Source organism: Pristis pectinata, chromosome 9, assembly GCF_009764475.1.
Source record: "Pristis pectinata isolate sPriPec2 chromosome 9, sPriPec2.1.pri, whole genome shotgun sequence".
Classification (NCBI taxonomy): Eukaryota; Metazoa; Chordata; class Chondrichthyes; order Rhinopristiformes; family Pristidae; genus Pristis; species Pristis pectinata.
In genome coordinates this window covers 20,537,957-20,554,681 of record NC_067413.1, presented here as the reverse complement: position 1 = coordinate 20,554,681, position 16,725 = coordinate 20,537,957, and the positions used below count along the sequence as shown (strand labels likewise).

The 16,725-nt window shown below is 41.1% G+C and overlaps 1 protein-coding gene across 4 annotated transcripts in view; it reads right to left on the bottom strand.

Moving 5' to 3' along the window:
- LOC127574218 (protein FAM135B-like) overlaps window positions 1–16,725 on the bottom strand; it is a 249,465-nt gene that overhangs the window by 46,969 nt on the left and 185,771 nt on the right. For all 4 annotated transcript variants that reach the window (XM_052023030.1, XM_052023029.1, XM_052023031.1 and 1 more), the window contains 2 exons: window positions 8,056–10,120; window positions 1,614–1,780 (listed from right to left, as the gene is read on the bottom strand). In XM_052023030.1, coding sequence (XP_051878990.1) covers window positions 1,614–1,780; window positions 8,056–10,120 — 2,232 coding nt within the window. The remainder of the gene's footprint in view (window positions 1–1,613; window positions 1,781–8,055; window positions 10,121–16,725) is intronic.

Genomic DNA, 16,725 nt, shown 5'->3' with positions numbered 1-16,725 from the left:
CAGTGACTTCCAGATTATAACCATCCACTGCATCAAAAAAAAGTCAGATCTCTCCCCCCATCTTAATTCTTTTGCTGAATATTTCTAGCTGTGTCTCCTGTTTATTGGACCATCTGCTAAGAGGAAAAGGCTAGCCAAAATATGTTTAACCACAAGACCATAAGATATAGGAGCAAATTTGGTCTATTCCGCCGATGGAGTCTGCTCCGCCATTCAATCGTGGCTGATTAACTTATCTCAACCTCATTCTCCCACTTTCTCCCCATAACCCTTAACCCTCTTACCAATCAAGAACCTATCAATCTCTGCCTTAAATACATGCAATGACTTGGCCTTCACAGCCTTCTATATCAACAAACTCCACAGATTCACCACCCTCTGGCTGAAGAAATTCCTCCTCATCTCAGTTCTAAAGGGATGTCCCTTCATTCTGAGGCTGTGCCAACATTGTTTTAAAATTTTTTTTTAAAATAATTAGTTGAGAAAGAAGGTTAAAGAAGTGTCAATGGAACTGTCTGATCCGCAATGGGATAAGAAAGAAAAATCAGAGATTATGCTGGGAGGAGTTGGAATCCAAGTTTGAGGTTGCCATGCATGGAATATGCTAGATGTTGAGTGTTGAAAAAGTTAATTACCTCTTGCTGTTCAAAAATGCTGCTTTGCTTAAGTACTTTCTCCTTAAAATAAGCCCCACTTAAGTACATTTTTTTAAAACCAGCTCTGCTGATTTGTTGTCCAGTGGGCTGTTGGATCACTATTGATTCAGATTGTCTTGGCTAACCTCGGTTATGGCTTTGGGGTGTTTCAAAAGATTGTACAGTACAATAACAAGTCCAGCTCAGTTCTATAATTTACAACCTACCACACTATTTTTGAAGGTAAGTTTCCACTGCCATATCTAGATGACATATAACACAACTGGTTCACCTTTCAGCAACAACAGCAAATTTGATTTATATAGCGCTTTTTACAAAAAGTCATCACAAGGTACTTCTGATTAACATTATCAAGCAAAAACTGACGCTGAGCTGTATAGGAAAATACAAGGGCAGATCACCAAAAGTTTGGCTAAAGAGGTATTTTAAGCAAAATCTTAAAGCAGGAAAGAGAATGAAAGTGGGAGAGAGATTGAGGGAGGAAATTCCAGAAGTTGGGCCTTGGCAACTGAAGAGAGTGGACCGATAAAATCCAGGGATGAACAACGTGCAGCAGCTGTTGCAGCAGATATCTTGGAGGGCTGCTGGAGATTACAGTGATTGGAAAGGGTAACAAGGATGAGGTTTGGAAAGATGATGATGATTTTAAGATCACTGCATTGTTTTATGGGCAGCCTGTGCAAGTGAGCAAGTACAGGAGTGATGGCTGAAGATGACTAGGTGCAAACTAGGACAAGACTTTTAGATGACTCAAGTTCTAATAAAGTAGAATGAGAGAAGCCATCCAGGACAGCACAGGGATCATCACGTTTGGAGACAGAAAGGGAAACAAGGTGGAGAGAATGTGGTCACAAATGAGGCTCCCAGTGATCGCAAGAACAAAGACAGACCTCTCATTAATTCCACTCCTTGGTGCTACTTGAAGTTCTCAATGCTAACTTAACAGTTGGTACTTACCGTCCAATCCATGAACACAGACCACCAGGTGGATTCCCTCCTCTAAATTCTCTTCCTCTTCTTCTGGGGTGAAATATGGAACATCGGAAGCCAGAAACGGCAGATTGCTGTACAGCATGCCTTCAAACTTCAGGCCCTTTATCAACTCATTTTTGGCCTGCACAAAACTGCAAAACAAATGTTATTTGTAAAATATATTTAAATGATTTGGACGAAAATGTAGGTGGTCTGATTAGTAAGTTTGTAGATGACACAGAAGTTGGTGGAATTGCGAACAGTGAAGAAAGTTGTCAAAGGATACTGCAGGACACAGATCAGATGGAAATGTGGGCAGAGAAATGGCAGATGGGGCTTAATCCAGACAATGTGAGGTGTTAAACTTAGGGAGTTCAAATGTAAGAGAAACATATACAGTAAATGGCAGGACCCTTAGGAGTTTTGATATACGGAGGGATCTTGGAGTGCAAGTCCACAGCTTCCTGAGGGTGGCAACACAAGTAGATAGAGTGGTAATGAAGGTGTATGAGGTGTTGCCTTCATCAGTTGGCGCATTGAATATAAAAATCGGCAAGTCACGTCGCAGCTGTATAAAACTTCGGTATGGCCCCTTTCAGAGTATTGTGTACAGTTCCGGTTGCCATACTACAGGAAGGATGCAGAGGTTTTGGAGAGGCTGCAGAAGAGGTTCAGCAGGACATTGCCTGGATTGGAGAGCACTAGCTATAAGGAGAGGTTGGACAAACTTGGACTGGTTTTGCTGGAGCATCACAGGCTGAAAGACAACCTGATAGAAGTATATTAAATCATGAGAGGTATAGATAGGGTGAATGGTCAGAGTCTTTCTCCTTGGTTGGAAATATCAAATACTATAGGGCATAGGTTTAAAGGTGGGGGGGGGGGGGAGTTTAAAAGAGATTTGCGCAACAAGTTTTTTTTTTACACAGGTGGTAGGTGCCTGGAACACGCTGCCAGTGGAGGTGGAAGAAGCAAATATGACAGCAATGTTTAATCACTTAGACAAGCACATGAACAGGTAGGAACGAGAGGTATATGGACCTTGTGCAGGCAGATGGGATTAGTTTAGATTAGCATCATGGCCAGCATAGACATCATGTGTTGAAGGCCCTCTTTCTGTGCTGTACTTTTCTATGTTCTAAAAGCTACTATTTGGAGAGGGACTTGAAGGTGCTCGTCTTTCACTTCTCAAGTCATTACTGAACAGTTTATCGTTACTTATATATTAAGAATGGATCATTTCAAGATTTTTGTTGCAACTACCTCTCCGATTTAGGAAAAGGAGAAACCTAATTTCTAACGGGTCGGTCTTAGGTGCCATTTTTTCCTCACCACAGGAAAGATGCATTTATTCAGTCCTCTTCATAACTTCACAATATCCATTTTGCATCCAGTGACTTCTTAAGAACTGCCACGTGTAGTGTGAGAATGACCGGATAATGTTGGCAAAACTGACGGCCAAGAAAGCTCACCAGCGCCTCTACTTCCTCAGGAGGCTAAAGAAATTTTGTTTGTCCCCTTTGACTCTCACCAACTTTTACCAATGCACCATAGAAAGCATCCTATCTGGATGTATCACGGCTTGGTACGGCAACTGCTCTGCCCAGGACCACAAGAAACTACAGAGAGTTGAGGACACAGCCCAGCGCACTATGGACACCTGCCTCCCCTCCTTGGACTCTGTCTTTACCTCTGTCTTGGTGAAGCAGCCAGCATAATCAAAGACCCCACCCACTCAGGACATTCTCTCTTCTATTGGGTAGAAGATACAGGAGCCTGAAGGCACGTACCACCAGACTTAAGGACAGCTTCTACCCCACTGTGACAAGACTACTGAATGGTTCCCTTATACGATGAGATGGACTATGACATCACGATCTACCTTGTTGTGACCTTGCACCTTATTGCACTGCACTTTCTCTGTAGCTGTGACACTTTGTACTGTTATTGTTTTTACCTGTACTACATCAATGCATTTTGTACTAACTCAATGTAACTGCACCGTGTAATGAATTGACCTGTACGATCGGTTTGTAAGTCAAGCTTTTCACTGTACCTCAGTACAAGTGACAATAATAAAGCAATACCAATACCTATATATTGGCCAGCACATTGGGAAAAATTCACTTGCATTACAGTAATAATGCCATGAGGATTCTTACATTCACTTGTGAAGGAAGATAAGACCTTAGTTTAATGTTTCATCTGAAATGCTGTAAGCTCTCAGTACATCGGTCAGCATACTATGACACAGTAAGGTTGATTTTATAGATGCTTATATTTTTAAAAGGATCCACTACCAACATAACTTTACTGTTCTCTCATCAGAAGTTGATTGACCTGCTTTGTATCTCCAGCATTCATTAATTGTGAGACTCTGGGTGTAGAAATTTGTCTTGGTTGGTTGTGTTAAATTGGGAGCATTGTCTCTCTCCCCTATTTAAAATTTTCTGGGGAATATTCAATGCAATAACTTCAAAAGAACAGAATATCAAAAGGTTATGGAACAGACAAACATCTCCTGTTCAAGATGAATTTCTACTTGATCTATTATGAATCAGTTTTCCTAGTAATGTCAGAATATCAAATGCACATTAACCAAAACTCACTTTTCAGATCATCAGGTAACAAGATCAGGATCAACAAGATTTTTTTCTCTAAACTCACAGAACTAAACGTAATCCAATTGTAAAATGAGGAAAAGTAAAGGTAGGATTTTGGTACTTAAAACAGAAATCTAATAAAATGAAAGCAGGTTGTTTACAAGGCCTCCTTGGTCTACCTACCCACGAGGGAATACTTGGACCACTGGACAATACTTATGCAATTTGATTGAGTCAGTGAGTCGTACAACAAAGAAACAGGCCCTTTGGCTGATCACACCTGCCGACCTTTCTTCCCCATCTCCACTAATCCCATCTGCCCACATTCAGACAGGATCCTTCTACGGACCACTTCCTCTGGCTGTGAGTTCCAGATATCAACCACTCTGTGTAAAAAACAACTTGTCTCTCAGATCCTCTTTATATCTTCTCTCTTAGATCCTTCTTATAGCTTGGCAACCAGAACTGCTCACAGAATGCCAAGTGCAGTCTAACCAGTGTTTTGTGAAGTTGTACATAATGTTCCAACATTTACATTCTGTGCCCTGAACTATGCCTTTTTCGTCACCTTATCTACCTGTGTTGCCACTTTTAGGGAACAATGGAATTGTTCCCCACGGACACCAGCCTCCCCTCCATGGACTCTTTGTCTATACCTCTCGCTGTCTTGGCGAAGCAGCCAGCATAATCAAAGACCCCACCCACCTGGGTCATTCTCTCTTCTCCCCTCTCCCATCAGGCAGAACCTGGCACATACCACCAGGCTCAAGGACAGCTTCCATCCCACTGTGATAAGACTATTTAACGGTTCCCTTATACAATGAGATGGACGCTTGACCTCACAATCTACCTTGTTTGACCTTGCATATTATTGTCTACTTCCAATGCACTTCCCTGTAGCTGTGTCACTTTACTCTGTATTCTGTTATTGTTTTTACCCTATACTACCTCAATGCACTGTGTAATGAATTGATCTATACGAGGTATGCAAGACAAGTTTTTCCACTGTACCTTGGTACAAGTGACAATAATAAACCAATACCAATCGGACCTCTACGTCTCTCTGGTCTTAGTGCCCTCCCATTTAATGAATATGTCCTATCCCAACTTGACATCCCAAAATGCATGACCTCACACTTGTCAGGATTAAAATTCCATCTGCCAATGCTCTGCCTAACTTTCCAATTGATCTATCTGGACTGTCTGAGTCCAGATGAAGGGTCTCGACTTGAAACACCGACTGTCCATTTCACTCCATAGATGCTGCCTGGCCCGCTGAGTTCCTCCAGCACTTTCTGTGTTGCAATCTATTTGCTGCTGCAGCCTTAGCCAACCTATCCACAACACCACCAATTTTCATGTAATTTGCAAACTTCCTCATCATTCCTCCTATGTTCAGATCCAAGTTGCCATAAATAGCATTGATCCCTGTGGGACACCACTTATCACAGTCTTCCAATCAGAAACCACCCTTCCATCACTACCCTCTGATTCCCATCACCAAGTCAATTTTGCATCGAATTAGCCGGCTAGCTTTGGATCTCATGTGCTTTAATCCTTTTGACCAGCCTACCTTGGCAAATGCCTTATTAAAATCTATATAGACAATGTCTACCACCCTTCCTTCATCAGCCTCCTTGGTTAGCTCCTCAAAGAGCAAACTAAATTAGTGAGACACTATTTCCGCCTCAGAAAGCCATTTTCCCTATCCCTAATCATCTTTCCAAATGAACATAAATCCTGTCCCTTTTCTACAATTTTCTCCAGTAATTCCCTTATCACCGGCATAGGACTCACCAGCCTGTAGAGACCAGGCTTATCCCTGCCACCCATCTTAAATAAAGGAACAATATTAGCTATCCTTCAGTCTCCTGGTATTTTGCCTATAGCCAATGAAGATGCAAAAGTCTCCAGATGAGTCCCAGCAATCTCCTCCCTTGTTTCCCATAACATTCTGGGACAGATCTCATCTGGCTCTGGGTAATTATCCATTGTCAGGTATTACAAGACATCTAACGCCTCCACCTACTTTGTGCTGATGTGGTTTCTTTATTCTTCCCTGGATCTGTTTATTAATTGGATTGGGGAGCTCTTTCTAATGAAAGTTGCTTACTGATCGTGAAAAGTTATGTTCCCCAATGCAACAAAATACTTTGCCTCGATGAACACCAAAATACTGAGATTTACAACTACGTAAGAAAATACCCATCAGATCCTGCCTGAGTTAACAAGCTCCTATACGCCAGTATTACAGACCTTTGCTAAACAACAAATTCTCAAAAGGTGAAATTTGGAGATATGTGAATTTGTTCAGGTAAATTACTTTAGTACTTTGGCTCCTTAATTAGGTGTAAAGATTTCTGGTTGTCAAGTAAGACTTAATTATTATAATCATGATTTAAAATAATTATTATTATTTGTGTGACAAACTAAGTGGCTAAGTGTCCCAAGTGAATGTTCTGGGAGTAGCTCATATTGGATTGCAGAGGCTATTTAGACAAGACTTTAAACAAAGTAATTTGTCTCAGGTACATGGGCCAGATGTTTCTATTTCTGTCCTCTTCTACTTAAAATTATTTTCATGGTCTCTGGTGAAGAAAGCAAAGATTTTACGTACAATTTTGTGACATTAGGTGGTGTCAGGGAACTCTCTCCCTCCCAGCCAGATGAAGTGGAAATCTGAAAACTAAGATTAATATTTGATTTTGCCATCTTCTAACATTTGCAGTGTTCTTTTTTATTTTTACTTAACCTTTATTTTGTTTGGTAAGAAACCAGTGCTGATAGATGGATACAGACATAGATAAAGATAGGTACAACTGTTGTGATCTTATTGAATGGTGGAAAATGTTTGAGGGGCTGAATATGAACTCTGTCCAGTTCATACGTTCCTGCTGGATGGTTCAAGGTGACAGTCTATGCCAAGTTAAGACACAACTTTGTGTCTGAATGAGTTCTCACATTCAAGGTTCCTGTTGTACTTAAATCTTCCTGTTTGAAACGGGCAGTCTTCATTTCGTATATCCTGCCCTCGGTTCCCAGCTGACATTATGACTAGATAAATGTTCTTTGTTTTTAAGTAATATCCCAATTCATTTTTCTCTCCTAGGTTGCAAGTACAAACATTCGGATTTGGTTCCAAAAGTCCTCAGCTCCCACCTTGGGACTGGTATGATTACTAAAGTCACAGCTGAGCTAACTTATAATCTGTTTGTGTGTGATCGTGCATAGTGATTGCTGGCCAGCTAATTTACCATTTGCAGGAAGGTTTAATCTTGTCCTGACTTCAGGACATTTGAACTTCAGAGCATTATCTTTAATCTGTTCTTTTTAGAGTCATAGAGGAGTACAGCACAGAAACAGGCCCTTCAGCCTAACTTGACAATGTCAACCAAGATGTCCATCTAAGCTAGTCCCATTTGCCCACATTTGGCCCAAATCCCTCTAAACCTTTCCTATCCACGCAGCTGTCCAAGCAGCTTTTAAATGTTATCATCGTGCCTGCCTCAACCACTTCCTCTGGCAGCTCGTTCCAGATACGCACCACCTTCTGAGTGAAGAAGTTGCCCCTCATGCCCTTTTAAAACCCCTCTCTCCTTAAATCTTCCCCCTCTCACCTTTTTGGCAGTAATAGTGTTTCAATCAGTTTCTGGCACCCATCCTGATGCCCCAGCTGAAGTTGGCTAACCCAGCTCCAACACCGAGCTTGCGTCCGCCAACTTCAGATGTCTCGGTGCCATGCTGGGTCATGCTGAAACCCACTAAGCCACAGGGTAAGATACTGGCTTTAAAGAGTATGAATCAATAGCCGGTAGCAAGTTTACCTCACCATTCTCTCATTGGTTTCTTCATCGCTGTCCTGTGAATTAGCTGAGACAACTCCAAAAGAGCCCATGGGCTGTCTTGTGATGGGCGATGCTACCTGCTTTGAAGGAAAGGCAACTGGAGACTCCCTGAGCATGGAAGAAAATGGCAGACACGTAGCTGTGCATGAAACAGAAAGATTCACAACCTCAACCATGTTCCTTTTTTCAAACACCATGCCTGAGCCACCAGTTCCAGAGGAAGTTCCACCATCAGCTAGAGGCTCAAGCTCACCATCGTTGCTGCCAACGGGCGGCTTTTCACCCTCAAACTCATCACGTTGCAGGGCAGAACTGTCACAGTGCTGATCCTTGTTAATTGCAGTCTCCACCTTCTCTTCACGTTGGCAAGGGAGCTCTTCGTGACACAACCTGTCGTTCAAAATCACTTCACTGAAAGGAGCTGTGGTTGGTTCTAAAGCTTCTGTTGACTTAGATGGTGCAGCCACTTTATATGTGGATAGTTCGCCACTACTGTCTGGCACAAGTTTTCCATTTGGCAGCCTGTCATCAAACGAACCAGATTGGCCAGTTTGGATCTCATCAGAAAGGGGAAGTAGTGAGTACTTAATCTCTTCTGTAGGATCGTTAGGGTCATATGTATTACTACTTCTATCTAATAACTCACTGAAATTCACCTTCTTGCACATGAGCTCTTTAATGGCAAGATCTGTGCTATCCTTCAGGCTCTTGGCATCAAATTCATCTGCATAATGGTGGCAATCATCCATTTCACAGGATAGCCATTGATTTTCACTAGCCTCATTAGAGTTTTTTTCAGCAGCCTTTGTGCAACCATCATTCTGCACTGGTTGTTCTAAGCTCTTTTGTAGGATCTCTTTATCTGTAGGGGAATCAAAAACATCATTGACATCTCTTTGAACTGCACCTGTTTCATCTTTGCCTCCCTCTGCCTTTTCTGAGGGAAGCCCACTGACCCAGCCTTTTTTATCCGCTGTTTGATTCTGTGCTAAAGAGTCAGGAGTTTCATCCAACTGATCAGCACTGCTGATCTGCGGGGCTGACACAGATTTAGTCAATTTGCTGAGTTCTACCTCTTCCTCGTCTTCAAAAGGCAACGAACTGATTGATGTCAAAGAAGCTTGAATGCCGCTTGGCAGACTGGTGCCACTTTCAGTCTGACCGCCTTCCAGGGAATTCCTATGCATTGCTTGTGCTCTGACTATCTGTTGCATGAGGTCCCGGTCATTAGATGAATCCAGAGGTTTGCGTATCTCAGGCCAAGCCACCGAACTGGGCTCACTCTCTATGCCAGAGTCAGATATAATTGAAAGAGACCGCTTCATAACCCCAGAAATAATGGGATAGTCAGCATTCTCAATTTTTCTTTTCACAGATTCTTGCTCGACAGACTCACTGTCTACATGTTCAGAGCTCATTACAGTATGTAACAGTTCCTCCTTTTCACTAACTTCATAGTCGTTAGATAGAGATGATTCATTTGTATCTGTATTATTTGGAGAACAAACTCCTGACACAGTGTCTCCATGATAAAGATCCTTGTTGCTGAGTTTTACTTCAATATATGTCAAGTCTGAAGCTGACCCAGTTTGTTTGACTAATGCTGCATTTTCAAATTCAGGAACTGTTTCTTGCTGGTCAGCACCTATTGAGATTTCATTCAATCTGAGTGAATCAGTTTGATGTTCATAGATTGTTGAGAGTTCCCCTTGACTTTGTCCAATAAATCTGTCCACTTCTAAGCTCCGAATGCTTTTGATTTCAATCTCACCAAGTTCGTCATATTCTTGGCTGACAAAAGCAGCCAGATCCACAGAGTTGTACATCGTTTCCAAGGAAACAGTTTCATTCAGAGGTTGCGACCCAGACATGCTTGTCGTAAGCATTTTGAAGGTTTCAGAGGTTAAGCCACTATTTTGCGCTTGCTGGTACTGTTTCATTCCAGCCGGTAAGCTTGCAAACTCCGAAATGTGAGTGTCCAATACATGGTTAAGCTTAGTTCCCACCTCCTTGTTGGATGTGCTGTTGTCAAATTTGTGGTTTGCTGTGAAGGTAAAGTAAACAAATTACAATGAAGCAGAGCAAAAACTAAGTGCCAATGGAATACTCAACAATCTCAAGACAATTCTGAAGTGTATGAGCTCAAAATAAACCACAGTGATTTTCCAACTAACGTTCTGAAGGAGCAAACTGCCATGTCCAGGGTGCTGAGCTGAGTCTCTTGCTAATGAGCAAGTGCAAAATTGAAGGAAGTTTATTCTGCATCATAAAAGTAATGTACTTTCCAAATTAGGATGTTAGGATTCAGAAGGAATGAAAGGATACACTGTTTTATTGAATATAGGAATGGCAGATGGAATAAAGCAGAAACTAGATACATTTCAGGAGGCCTGATTTAGCAGTAGAATGAGGAGAGCCCACAGAGTTGATTGATCATAGTGTGCTAAGCTTGCTGGGAGGAAAGATGCCGAAGATTTTTAGGCTTTTATCTTATTTCACCTCACCTGACAAGTGTCCGATCCTGATTTTGGATGCAAACAAGCACATATTAAAGTTTCATGGATTCAGCATGGAACTCTTTTCAAACTGGTGACAGTTTCCCCATAACATTTGAAGGGCACAAAAAAAAAGCTGTTCCGTTCCCCACAATATTTCCAATGTATGACTACAAAAAAAAAATGAAGTACTCTCCCTTGGTTGCTAACCAAAACAAAAAAATAGAATAATAAGGAAATCACAATATATATGCAAGTCTAAAAATAACAAAGAATGAACACCTGCAAAGAACCATTAGTCCTTGAGGAAAAAAGAACAAGTAGTCCCTGAAAAAGCTCTGCTTTGAAAACTGTAAACTTCCACTCTATCTCCAGTTCCAAGGAAGTGTCATTGACCCAAAACATTAACTGCTTTCTCTTTGCATAGACACTGCTTCGCTGGCTGACTTCATCCAACAATTCTGTTTTCGGTTTTAATTAGTCCATGAAGTTGTTCTGTAGGATTCAAGCATACACTTTGCACATCTTTCCACTGAAGAAGCATTTTTATTTAAAACAAAGTTTAAAAGAGCAGAAAGGAGAATTATGTAATAAGCATTCATATGGTAGTATTTTATGATGTAATCTAAGTGCAGGAGAAAAGAATCCTCTATCACAATGTGCAACTGAGGCAGATGGAATAGCTTTGTTTTGTGGAAGATTAAAAATATTCAGATCAAATGAGAATACAAGTCCAAAGAGGAAGCAGAGCAGTTAGATTAATTTTGGATTGTTCTATGGGCCAAAGGTTGTTTTCAGTGTTGTAATCTTCAACAGACTGTCATTTTCTTTTGAAATAAATATCCCAGTACCAAGGATGCTATTGTGTTCCAGCACCACTAGATGGCTGCAGAAGGCAAATCACACGTTTTTAATCTGCTCTCAACATCAACTCAATTTTGTTTTACAAATGTTCCAGTTATCATTTCAAGTGTGTACCTCAGTCAAACATTAGTTCCTCTATCGTACATTTTTCAGACCCTTTATACTTCTAATAAATGTTCTTTTCCTTAATGTGTGCTTGGGAACATAATAACAACTTTTTTGTTAAACTTCTTAACACTAAACTTTATGGATGAGCTAGATAAACATAACTTCCACATTTCACATCTAAAACAACAAAAATCCCCAGCTCCTTGCAGGAGTCTTATCCAAAGTTAATGTCAATGTGCACAAGGTATTATGGCTCGTGATAAAGGATGGGTCACAGATCTTAAAGCCACCGATGTCAGCTTTAAGGAGAACCTTAAATGAAAGAAAGAGAGATGAAGAGATTTAGGAAGGGAATCCCACAGTTTTAGGGAATGGCACCTCAAGTTCCCAAAGATGGAATTATTAAATCCTGGGATGAGCAAAAAGTTTAGTGGATTGCAGGTTTCATGGAGAATTATAGGAATGGAGGATATTGCAGAGGTAGGAAGGGGGGGAAATCATAATCAAATTTGTAGTTACTTTACTGGTATGGGCCAGAAATTGCTTTTCCACAAAGAAACTGCTTCATTTAAAGAAGAAGAATTTTTCACAAAGAGAATCTGGCAAAAATAGTTGCATACAATATAGCCTTCTGTAAAAAAAAGTATGGCGCTTTCAGACAAATTAAAAAGAGGTTGAGATATATGATAGTTATGATAACAATGAACCGTGGTTCCAGTGCCTCTTACGTTGTAAATAACCAATTTGTTACCCTGCCTTGGGAAAAATCTCAGCAAAAGCTTTGACTCTTTCAAATGGCTATAAACAAAATATTCCAAATATCTTTCATGGGCAGTCGCCCTGCGAGGAAAGGTTTGTACTTACTGGAGTTCAGCAAATCGAAAAGTGATTTGGTTGAAACATTTAAGGTTCAGAAGGGTCTTGACAGGATGGAGAGGGTCTTTCCTCTTGTGGGAGAGCTTACAGGTTAAGTGGGTCACTGTTTAAAACTAAAGGGTCTTTCATTTAAGACAGAGATAAGGCAAGATTTTTTTTCCTGCAGAGGGTCATAAGTCTTTGGAACTCTTCTTCACAGGATAGTGGAAGCAAAATCTTTGAATACTCTTAAGACGGAGGTAGGTGAAAACCTAGTAAGAAAGGCGATGATAGCTTAACATAGGTGGGCAAGAATATAGAGTTGAGGTTACAATTACATCAGTCATGATATCAAAGGGAGTATTAGGCTTGGCCTGCTCCTAGTTCATATGTTCATGCATAGAAAGAGACTGGAAAGTAAGCTGAAATGTTTGCAACAGAAATGCCAGAATTGTTGAAGAGAAAACTTCTGAATTATTAATTCATTTTTCAGGATCTGGGCACCACTGATGAGGCTAGCATTTATAGCCCATCATTAAATGCCCTTCTTGAACCATTGCAGCCTTTCTGATGAAAGTAAATTCCATGGTGCAGTTGGATTGGTGGTTCCAGGATAGAGGACCAGCAACAAAGAAACACTGATATTTTTTCCAGTAAGGGCAATGTTCATCTTGGAAGGGGACCCACAGTTGCTTAACACCCTTTTCCTTCCTGGTGGTTAGGGTTGTAAGTATATATAGCACACACACTATAGCCACAATGCATTGGTGGTGGAGAGAATGAATCCTTAGGATAGTGGATGAGGTACTATTCAAACTAGTTGTTTTCTTCTGGATGATAGGAAGCTTCTTGAGAGCTATTGAAGCTGCACACATCTAAGCCATTCGGAGTATTCCAACACTCTCCTGTGTTACGGACTCAGTGAAAGTCCCTTTAAGATAGAGAGTGTGTGTGTATGTGTGTGTGGGGTGTGCTTACGTCAATAGAAGATAAAGGACGTAATGATGTTGTTGAAGAAGTTAGAAGAAGGAGAGAGAGAGAGAAGGGAGAGAGACACCAGCCTGCTTGTTTTCTCTATCGATGGATGAGAAACAATAACTGTGTCTGCCACTGAAATCCATGTATGGAAGTTGGAAGTAATCCGGTGGAGTTCACTTTGTTGCTGACCTGTAGAAGGAAACAGGTATTTGTGTGTGGACGACCACGATTCGGATGCTTTTCGGGGTGAGGAAGTCACTACCGAGTAAACACTGGAGTGTCGTTTGGGTTCCATCGTGGAACATTTGGATTTCGTATGTACTCTCTCTCTGTTTTTCTACATCTACGTCTTATCTTCAGACAACGGTGGTTGTTGAAGAAGCCCTTGCTCATGTTTCACCTTATGACTTGCGGAACTGAACTTTAAGAACCATTCCGGAACTTGGAGTTTGGGACTTTGTCACACACACACACGACGAGTTTAGTTTTGGGGTTAACGTTCGAGGTTTAACATTTTTGAATTCTAACATACTAACATTTTTACTTTTATTTTACGTATTATCATAAGTAGTGATTAATAAAATAGTTTTTAACACTGAATCATGCTCAGTGTGTTTCTTTTGTTGCTGGTTCGTGACACCTGACTTGCACTTTGTAGGTGGTGGAAAGGCACTGGGGCATCAGAAGGTGCATCACTCTCTAGCCAGCCTCCGATCTGCATTGGCAGGCTGAGGATTTATGTGGCTGGTCCAGCTGCATTTCCTGTCAATGGTGACTACCAGGATACTGATGGTGGAAGACCTGGCGGTGGCAATACCATTGAATGCCAAGATAGGTGGTTAGACCATCTCTTATTGGAGATGGTCATGGTCTAGCACTTCTGTGATATGAATGCTGCATGCAGACATGGGCTGCTTCATTTAATACGGAGTTGTGAAAACTTTTGCAATCGTTACCAACATCCCCATTTCTGACCTTATAATGGAAGGTCATCAATGAAGCCACTGAAGATGGTTTGGCCTTAGACACTATCCTGAGGAACTCATGCAGTGATATCCTGGGGCTGGTATGATTGGCCTCCAATAACCTCAAAAATTATCATTAAGTGAGGAATGACTTGAACCATTGGTGTGTTTTCCTCTTGATGCTCATTGACCACAGTTTCACCACAGTTCCTTTATACCACACTTGGTCAAATGCTGCTTGATTCAAGGGTTGTCACTCACACCTCACCTCACACATACTGCACTCTAGTTTATATTTGGACCAAAGCTGTGATGAAGTCTGGCGGCAGATGGTCCTGGCAAGTAGGCCCAAACTTTAATACACCAAATCCCGAAATAAAAAGTGATTCCCACGTGCTGACTAAAGTCGCAGATGCTGGAAATATGAGATAAAAACAGAAATGCTGGAAACACTCAGTAGGCCAGGGACCATCTGCAGAAAGAGAAATTGGGTTAATGTTTTAGGTTGAAAACAAACTAAAGATGATATTGAAGATGGTATAGGGATATTTAAGACACTGTTAGATAGACACATGAATGATAGAGAAATGGGGAGCTATATGGGAGGGAAGGGTTAGATAGATCTTAGAGCAGGATAAAATGTCGGCACAACATTGTGAGCCGAAGGGCCTGTACTGTGCTGTAGTGTTCTATGTCCTAAGAAAAGGCTTACAAAGTTGCCAGAAATAGCAGTAGCCTTGAGGATTGGGAGAATTTTAGAAGTCAACAAAGGAGGACCGAGAACTTGATAAAGAAAGGCAAAGCAGCATATGAGAGACTAGTGAGGTTGGTCAACAAGGTCAGAGCAAATGGAACTGGGCGTAATACATTTCCGCGGATTGAGAACTGGTTATCCGACAGAAAGTAAAATAAACAGATCTTTCTCAATTTGACAGACTGTGAATAGTTAGATGCAAAAGGAATTGGTCTTTGGGTCCTAGTTATTCATGATCTACATCAACAGATGAAGCAATCTGGTGTACTGCATTTGGTGTTCATAATATGGCTTCCTCTACCTTGGAGAAACCAAATGCAGATTGGATGATTGCTTTGCGGTGTGTCTATGCTCAGTCCACAGGGGCGATCCTCAGTTTCCCTTACCTGAGGTCAGGGTGGCAGTGGAATGGGGAGTTCCACTGCCACCTTGACCATCTGTGGCCTCTTGCACTGTTACAACAAGGCTAAACACAAGCTTGAGGAGCAACTCACCTCATCTTTCTGGGCACGCTGCAGCCTGCAGGGCTGAATATCGAATTCTCTAACTTTAGATACCTCACTCTTTCTTTCTCCTTGCATGAGAACTGGCCATTTTCACTGGGCATATCCCACTGCCTTACCATTTACATCACATTACATACACAAAGAAGCTTAATCTGATTTTAACCACCCCTTGACTGCCACGTGAGTTCATCCTGTCTCAACCTAACAGAGAAATTCCCTTTCTTCCCCCCACCTCTCCTCCACCTTCTCTGCTGCCTCTACGAACTTGCTTCTCTCTTTCCCAGTTCCCATGAAGGGCTGCAGACCTAAATTGTTAGCTGTTTCTCTTTCTACAAATGCTGCCCGAATATGATAATCAACCGCTTTATCAGCTGCCCCAATAACTCTCTTCTTTGGCTGCTAACGTAGGACTATAATTAAGAACAGCATCGAGAACAACTAGCTCATAGATTGAAGGGATTAAAATGGAATGATTTTAAGGTACAGTAGTTCATCAAAGTGGAACTTAAGCATTAAGCAGTCATAAGACATGCCTGCATGCCCTTCTGTTACATCGGTGTGTGCCTTGACCATGTCTTTAAATCCGAGTGTGTGAAATGAATGCACAACCATCTGCTAGGAAAAATAACCAAAACTAATCCTTTAATAAGCTGTATGACAGTAGCTACAATTTAGTTAATAAAGGTAATCAAACTCACATATGCCTCTCTCCTCTTGGGACTAAAACATTTCACTGACAACCAGCAACAGTAGTGAACTTAATTGATTCATAACAGCAGAAATCACTATTGACTATATGAATAAATTAATAGTTCAGATAATTTTTTGCTGTTCTTCTACTTACCAGTTTAACAAAGTCAATATTTCATTTAAACCAAAAGCTTATCAACTCTGTTGAAGAGTCACCTTGGAGATTGTCATACAAAATCACTTTACCAGCTGATATTACTGTTACAAATTTATGATCTGTGCAGGATATGCTCTCCAGTTCAATAACAACAATCTCCTCTGTAAGTAGTTTTCATGCACCAGGATTAGGAGTTCACCTTCAATGCATACAATTAAATCAGGTGACTGAATGACCATTGGGTCATGGTAGGGGAAATGGCGTGTTTATTGTGGCA